This window comes from Papaver somniferum, chromosome 5, assembly GCF_003573695.1.
Source record: "Papaver somniferum cultivar HN1 chromosome 5, ASM357369v1, whole genome shotgun sequence".
NCBI lineage: Eukaryota > Viridiplantae > Streptophyta > Magnoliopsida > Ranunculales > Papaveraceae > Papaver > Papaver somniferum.
In genome coordinates, this window is record NC_039362.1 from 124377446 (window position 1) to 124386274 (window position 8829).

An 8829-nucleotide genomic window follows, 5' to 3' on the forward strand; every position below is an offset into this window, starting at 1 on the left:
AGGCTAAAGGAGGAAGTTTTTGGAGTTTTAGAATATTGTGTGAAGAATGAGAGGTTCTCTTCTTTCAAACCTAATTGTTATCTCTAGGGGGAATTAGATCATCTAATTCTAGAGTATCAACTAGATGCCTCTCATAATCTTATAGTTTCCAATTTAATTGGGTAGAAATTGTAAGTTATTTGAGAAGAATCTCCATTATTAGGCTCTTCCTTTATTCAAAGGGTAGAAGAAACTAAATTGGTTGATTGTTTATCCTTTTCAAGTTATCAATTTCAATTTATTTCAATTATAAGCTTCCGCTTCTCATCATTTGGTAACCATTATTTTAATGGATTATCAACCCATAATCCATTATGCATATTATAATGGACTCTATATGTGGTTGGTAACCATTATAATAATTGATTATTTTAATCATAATTGTAAAAATCTATTATTTCCATAAACTGGAAAAAGGTTGTTTGAAAATTTATTATAATCAATTATTTTTTCGAACAAACTCAAAATGAAGTTTTTTGTCTAATCTTCTCTAAACTATCAAAAGACAGAGAAAGAAAACATAGGACTAGAAGAAAAAAATCCTAGATCACTATTCTTTCATCTCCTTTTTGAGATCATCATTCTAAGATAATAATTATTTGAAAAAAAAAAAGTTTGGGAAAATTTATTTTAAAAATGATTATATCAATTTATGATTATCTATAATCATAAATAGATAGTCATAAATTTTACCAAACAAGGCCATAAGTTCTGCTTTATAATCCATGAAAGCACTTACTCCTTCCGCTTCACAAAGATAGTCCGGTTTGACTTTGTCAAGATATTAAGAAGACCATTGTAGTTTACATGTCTACCCTCAAGTACTTGCCTAATTTAGTTCAATTAAAATGTTAATAATAAAAACTTCCAAAAATTGATATGGAATTGTAAATAGGAAATATAAAAATAAAACTAAAACATATCCCATTTTTGCAAAAAAAAAAAAGAGATGAAAAGAATATAAAGATAAAAAGATTGTATACTTATGGAGGATAAACTTTATAAGGAATTTAATTTGAAACCATATATGTTGTCTTTTAAAAGGAATGTAGAACTAATGTGTTTCCTTAATTATATATATTTTTAGATTGGGTCCCATTAAAAAATATTATAAATATAAAAGGTTTAAGGGTATATTGGAGAGATCATTGAAAAAATACGTCCATAAACAGATGCTGGACACAATTTTGAAACAAACCAAAATGGAATAGAGGACGGTCTTTCAGAAACAGAGGGAGTATAAGATTAAATCAAAATGGACTTTATAAAGATTTAGAAATAAAATTTGGCTTCTCTTAAATATAGCTCATGCGTAACCCCTATAAAATAAGTCATTCATCTAACCAAACAGATTCTTATAATTATTAACATAACCCATAAATTTATACACAATTTTTATATATAGCCCAAAATAAATTATCAAATCCCTAAATCAAAAATTAAAATAAAATTATAATTAAATTTTTGTAGATCTACCACATAATTGATGATTTTTAAGAATACTCAATTTAATGTAGCGTCATCTTAGAATTTTTTTTATAGAATAATGGTGCTTATGGAGTTTTAGAAAATTGATTTTTAGAAAAGAATCAAAATGTTAGTTGATTTCATTTCGGTTTTCGATTGATATTGTTGTGGATTTTAAGGGAATAATTAGAATATATAACCTCAATCGATATTGTTGTAATCATGATTTAGAAAAAATAACATCGTTTTAAAGAAAATTTGAAAAATTGGGCTTATTTATTTTGGGGGAAAAGTAAGAATAATAAAAGTTGGATTTATAATAGGCAATAATTTGTAAGAATAAGGAGAGAACAATTGGAAATAATTGAAGTACAATTTAGTTTTGATCTAAAAAATAAATAATTAGGGTTTTTATTCCGATTTTATGGAAGAAGTAGGATTATTAGTGAAGAAAATTAAGACATATTTGGTAACTTTTGTTTTTCATTTTAATTTAAGCTTTTTGGGGTATAGTTAATAAAAACGTGGGCTACATTTAAAAGAAGCCTAAATTTTTCATTAAGTTCAACTCCTAGTAATTACAAAGATATAAAAAAAAAAAAATCAAAACTACGTTCGTGGATTTTTCATTAAGCTGTCTGATTCCGCATTAAACCAAAGTGATGTAGTCTAATTTGCATTACAAGTGGAAAGAAAAAATAAGAATGTAGATCAAATCTCCATCTTGAAACACAGTACTCAGTACATTATTCGTTTTGACGTTCTACATATGGTCCAGCGGTTAAAGTTGGCCAGATGTTTATAGTTTTATTGACAAGCCAAATCCTGTGAGATTGGAGCCCGCTGCATTAGAAATTTATGTGTTTACGCCTCGTTATATGACTTGCACAAACCTCTACCACCAAAATACAACCTTCAACTGCCAACAATCTCCTGTAGAGACAATAAGCGATTAATTCAGTGAGAATAATAGTAACTTGTATTTCTTTGGTTTTACTTGGTGAACTTGAGAGGAAGTGAGATGCTTACGTTGTTAGCAATGTTGTTGGAAAGCCAATCCAAACCCTCATATAGACCTTCTCCAGAGGTTGCACATGTGCTCTGGATGTGCCTGCAAAATCGCAAACTTAAAAGTGGAAGAACAAAACGGAAAAGAAAAATATAGGTGTGATTGACTCATGGGAATCCTAATTGTTAATGGGTGATCAAAAAAAAGATATCACAAAGAAAGCATGAAGTATGAATTTACCATTTACGATTGTTGAGGGAGTCAAGATCAAGCTTCTCAGTTATCTCAGCAACATTCATCGCATTAGGAATGTCTTGTTTGTTAGCGAAAATCAGCAGCGCAGCATCATCTGACAACCCATCCTAGAAAACAAATGTTAAAGCTAATCAACAACATCTAGTTAATATCTGCTTATTAGTCCTAAATGGTTTTTTCCAAAAACAAGTAATTTGCGAAATTAATTTAAAGCTCCAAATACCTGATTCAATAACCAGTGCAACTGATCTCTTGCCTCATGAACTCGATCTCTGTTATTGCTATCCACAACATAGATCAAACCTTGTGGGTATCGGCGGAGGAAAGACGTAGTCAAATAACTGATTTAGAATATAAGATGGCATTAGTTAACCAAAACTCGGGCATATACTAAGTTTACAAATTACAAAGATGCTATAGAAGAATAGGTAGAGACAAGGGAATGGTGAAACTGCGAAAGAGACACACCAAGTGCGCATAGCTATATACTGGAATTTGGTGTTGCCAAAACAATGAAAATGACGAAATTTCTACCTTGAATTCATCATCTGGCCGCCAACATCATAGAAGATGAAATTGATGTTTTTGCTTTCCACGGTCTCTATATTAAAACCTGCAAAATATTAGTGGAGTGGATCCACGTCCAGATCAACTCTCTTGAGAACAATCTGAAATGTAACTCCCTTTATAACAGAAACTTACCAACAGTAGGAATGCCAATGGTAGGAACGTCAATGGTAGGATTAGTTGTGACAGTCTCTCCCAACTTGAGTTTGTACAAGATTGTAGTCTTCCCAGCGGCACCTAGACCAGCCAGCAGAATACGCAACTCATTCTTTGGAGTAAAAAGCTTCGTGAATGCCGCACCCATCTATACCACTCTATAGCATGTCCAAAAACCTAACATTAGAAATGCAGCCAACCATAGAACACAAAGATGACTAATAATATTAATAAATACAGTAGAGACGTTCGAGAGTGATGAGTTAAATTGATTACCTTGATCAAACTGAGGTCTCAGAGAGAAACAAAATGATGTGTTCACTAGTGAAGGAAAGGGAACCCATCCTTGGCATAATCAAAGAAAACATATTTTATTGAATATATTATAGAAATAGAGGAAGGAGTGGAGGAATCAAGCAAAGAAAATATAGTTTTTATTGAATTGAATACAATAAAAATAGAGGAAAGAGTGAGGAATCAAGGTGAGATCGGGGTTTAGACTTTAGAGATCACGTTAATTGATTCTTTAATTTAATCCAGAGAGAGTAGACCCGAGCTAGAGATATAGACAACCACTTAAAAGGTAGTCGCGTGCTACATACCATGCCCACTAGTGAATAATAGTATATTGAACATGCACTTGTAGTACAATCGTAAAGTCACTGAGAGACGACATGCATTAAGAAGCTGTCAAATTTCAAATTAATTTGTTATGACATTGAAAAAAAAATCTCTTCAGTTACAATGACCATGCATCTCTAAGTCTAAGTTGCTAAATTTTGTATTTATTTATTGCGACATTGTTAAAAAAAATTTAGGTTTATTTTAACCCATTAGAGTTAGGCTTAGTTTATTATTGTTGTGCTTTTTATAAAAGCAATCTTATGTTGTGTATTGTTGTGCAACTTTGTGTAAAAAAAAACAACAGTTCAACGTTTGGTAAAAAATAAATTAAAGTTAAAGCTTAATAAGAAAAAGTTTAGGCTTGCTTTAAAAACTTAGAGTTATGATGCTTTTAATATTACGACTCTGACCAAAACTGAGTTTGCAGAAGCATTTAATAGCTTTACTCATAAGCCTGGGTGCTTAAATAGTTGTACATACTATAGGACACATGTCACGTTTTATTCCCAAATTTGGGAGAATCTGGGAGAAGGAAAAGGGTGGTTTCTAAGAGCATATCTGAAAAAGCGAGGGTCTGACAACCACACCCAATATTTCGTTTCGGCAATCTGTATGGACTAACTTTAATATAATTCCAAGAGAATCAACTAGACAGTCAGACTCAATCAAGAAAAATATATCCAAGAGTTATATCTCAATTTCTCAAATCAATCTGCAATCGAACAGATAGAAATATGTGAGCCAGATTAATATGAGAAATAACTTGGATGGTACCAAGGACCAATATCCAAGCGTCAATCAATTTCAATTAACAACCAAAGGTTGGATTCACCAATTGATTGAACTACGCACAACCTGTGATATTTCAATTATATAGAAAATATAATGCGGAAAAGAAATAACACACACCAGAAATTTTGTTAACGAGGAAACCACAAATGCAGAAAACCCCCGGGACCTAGTCCAGATTTGAACACCATACTGTATTAAGCCGCTACAGACTCTAGACTACTACAAGTTAACTTCGGACTGGAATGTAGTTGAACCCTAACCAATCTCACACTGATTAAGGTACAGTCATGTTCCTTACACCTCTGAATCCCAGCAGGACTCTACGCACTTGATTCCCTTAGCTGATCTCACCCACAACTAAGAGTTGCTACGACCGAAAGTCGAAGACTTGATAAACAAATCAGTCTCACACGGAAAAGTCTACAGAATAGATAAATCTGTCTCCCACAGAAATACCTACGAGTTTTTGTTTCGTATTTTGATAAATCTAGGTGAACATGAACCAATTGATACACCATACTTATATTCCCGAAGAACAGCCTAGTAATATCAATCACCTCACGATAATCTTAACTGTATGGTAGCGGAACAAGATATTGTGAAATCACAAAGAATGAGACGAAGAGCTTTATGATTACTTTTTATCTTACCTATCAGAGATTAAATCTCGAGCAAATCTTAGAAAAGATAGTACTCAATACGATAGAACAAAGTAAGATTAGAACACGCAACTACAGAGAAAATAGTTTGGTATGGCTTCAGAATCCCAATGAAGTCTTTAAGTCGTTAACCTATCATGGTTTTAGGAAAAACCTAGGTTAAAGGAGAATCGACTCTAGTCGTAACTAGTATCACACATGAGGTGTGGGGATTAGGTTTCCCCGTTGCTAGAGTTCTCCCTTATATAGCCTTCAAATCAGGGTTTGCAATCAATGCTACCTTGGTAACAAAGCAGATTAGAGTCAAGCTAATATCTTTCAACCGTTAGATTGTCTTAGCTTGTTACAAACAAATGAAATGTGCCTTGATTTAGATATGGGTAACCGTACCTAAACGTACGTGTAATACTTGGTTGGCTCAACAATAGTTAACCGAAGTTAGCCATATGAATACTTTCATATCAACCTTGTTCATCTTTATCACAACTAGTTCAAATGACTCAAATGAAACTAGTTATAGAGTTGTTCAATTGTTTATATTCTCATAGAAGTATACAAGACACAGTTGAAGAAAAATCGATTATGATTCACTCGAATCAATTCATGAACATTATAGCCACGGTTTGCAAAGATTGCATTCCTTATTATATAAATGTATTTTTTCATGAGTATGTAAACAAACATAACCGATTTTAGAACTTAACCCACTCAGGTATGCAAACGGGTACGCACACCTAAGTTCCCGGACTTGGTCTTGTTCGCCAGTATGCAAATGGGTATGCATACTGTCGTTCATGACCGAACTCAGTTGAATCAGTACGCATATGGGTATGCATACTATAATTCTCAGACTTCAACTGTTGAATCACTATGCATACGGGTATGCATACTAAATTTCTTGAACTTGGAATACACTTGCAACAGTTAGCATACAAGTACACATACGGTGCTATATCCAATCAAAGGTTAATAGTTCTAAACTCCCATTTTAATCATTGAATTAATATTCTTGGAAGACGAGAATAGCTGTCTCACACAAACTATTAGCTTCAAAGCAATTTTCAAGTGATCAAATGATCAATACGAAACATTTTGAGTCTACATCAAAAGACTGTCTCACCCAAATCATGTAAGATGTTACCATGCGATTTTCACATATCATCTTTTGACTTTCTTCAAGAATAAAATATGAACTTGGTTAAAGCGAAAGCTTACTAACACATATTTCGAGAAATATGTAAGCGAGTTAAACTCAGCTCGAAATATCAAATGTGTATAATGTAAAGTCGATGAACGTCGTGAAGTCGAAAGCTCAACTATACATTCTATCTAATCGGAGACATGGCTATAAGTAGACTAGAAATCAAGACTTATAGTTTTGACAACTAAACTTGACAAACAAGCTTGAGATAACAACGCTTGCGAGTTCGACCGAGCAGTGCTCTAACAATATCCTCCTTTGTCAATTTTAGTGACAAAACTATAAATACATATGGATTACAAAATAAATAAACTTTGTAGCTTCTCATCCAAATGCTTGATTTCCCTGGTTCTTCAACATTACTCGAAATCTTCGTCACTTCCAAGTACTCCAGTGATTCTTAATGTGTTCAACTCAACATCATAGTTGTTGAAGATCCGTAGCCATAACAATATGAAAATAATTGTTCTTAATTATTATTATACAATGTCATAGTATTATTACATAAAAAAGTTCAATTGTATCACAACTTTGACAATAATACTATGGTGATATGTATCACTTCCCCTTAGTCAATACTTCATCTCACAATGAAAACCACCCCCCCTTACATAATGATCCGTAAACCATATGTATTTTTAGTGTGAACTACACAATAATTCTCCCCCTTTTGTCAATATAAATTGGCCAAGGTACGAAAACTAGCGAGATCATAATGAAATTCTCATAGAGATACTTCATGACTAAAAGAGAAGATATCAAATTTGTTTCGATGATTTCACATAGTTGAAACTTAGTGTATTCATCAAGGAGTTTATAATGATACAAGAAAACTCCTACAATATTCCACAGCCGCACTCCCCACAAAGATTTGGCAATTAAGCACAAGTTCAATTAAGAACTCTCCCCCATAAAATGTCATTCCCGAAAGAACAACAAGAGCGACCTTACTCTTGCAAGAAAAGAAGGATTTCTTTGGACATTAACAAATCACATGAAACATGAATTTGTATACAGAAAACTTAATTAAATTAACCACAAAGGAACCTTAATGATTAATTTAATCGGAAATGCTCAACATAAGAAAACTTACGGATCCGTACAGTAATTTCACATAGAAGTGGATTAGGGAAAGATCAATACTGCGGAATATTCAAAGATTCATTATATTTTTCATCAATATTTGCATAATGATACCATAGAGTTAATCTTTGACATCAAAAGTTCATTCTATTTTCCATCAATATTTGCATAATAACACAATAAACTTAACTTTTGACATATATGGGACAATCATAGTTCACAGACGTAAACACACATATCCCATAACATTATTTGCAATATATAAAACCAATAAAGATTAATACTGCAAAATCATCTTCCAAAAAAACTTTAGAATTTAAGTAAATAAATCTAAAAAACATTGCAAGATGAAAATCGTTGGCAATAGCTATGTGTAATCACAATATATGTTATTCCAAACCCTAGTTATACTTCTTAAAACACAAGAATAAATTCTCATAAGAAGTTTCCTAGACATTAAGAAAATCAAGTTTCTTTGATAACTTCATATCTTTGAAAAGATCCATCATAAAAGGTATCACTGATATCCTTTATTCTTTTGACCGTAGAGACTCCATGTTCATGGGTTAGAACATTAACTTTTCGATCAACAATGCGGGCAAGCTGCCTAGCTTTGACGCAGTTCACGATGAGTTTCTTCTCATTCCGAATCAAGACCTTTTGATTTTCAAGGATTTTGGTCTGACCATCAATGAGCTGATTCATTTGCAGTTGAATATTTGCAAGTTCAACCCTGAGTCATTCTGAAAAAGAATTAAATCCTTGACAGATTCACCAATCCAGGAGTTGTACTCTTTCCTTGCAATCATCTTTTTCAAGTTAAAATCTTGAAAAGAATCGCATCCTTGAATGTCTTCTTCCATCTCAAGATTCACCACTTCCTGAGGTATTGAGGAGTTCTCAAAAAAAAATTATTAGGGAAGGAAAAACTTCATAAAATATATATGTTTACGAACAAGAGAAGGACACCCTTGCTA

At 32.6% G+C, this 8829-nt stretch overlaps 1 protein-coding gene across 2 annotated transcripts; it reads right to left on the bottom strand.

Moving 5' to 3' along the window:
- Positions 1-2192: 2192 nt before the first annotated feature.
- Positions 2193-3828, bottom strand: LOC113277770 (ADP-ribosylation factor 2-like). Of its 2 annotated transcripts, XM_026526765.1 has the most exons (7): positions 3770-3828; positions 3473-3651; positions 3305-3383; positions 2994-3111; positions 2756-2877; positions 2536-2617; positions 2193-2439 (listed from the first exon to the last, which is right to left on the bottom strand). In XM_026526765.1, exons 2-7 carry the CDS (start codon positions 3639-3641, stop codon positions 2422-2424), a joined length of 588 nt encoding a protein of 195 aa, XP_026382550.1. In that variant the 5' UTR covers positions 3642-3651; positions 3770-3828; the 3' UTR covers positions 2193-2421. The 2 variants fall into 2 exon arrangements, with proteins under 2 accessions (XP_026382550.1, XP_026382551.1); XM_026526766.1 differs by lacking the exon at positions 3770-3828 and having other exon boundaries at positions 3473-3679.
- Positions 3829-8829: the final 5001 nt, after the last annotated feature.

Coding starts and splice junctions, on each gene's coding strand:
- LOC113277770 (XM_026526765.1), bottom strand. CDS start 3,641: ATGGGTGCGGCATTCACGAAGCTTTTTACTCCAAAGAATGAGTTGCGT. Junction 3,384..3,472: donor CATTGGCATTCCTACTGTTG/GTAAGTTTCTGT, acceptor AATATTTTGCAG/GTTTTAATATAGAGACCGTG. Junction 3,112..3,304: donor GGCCAGATGATGAATTCAAG/GTAGAAATTTCG, acceptor ATTCTAAATCAG/TTATTTGACTACGTCTTTCC.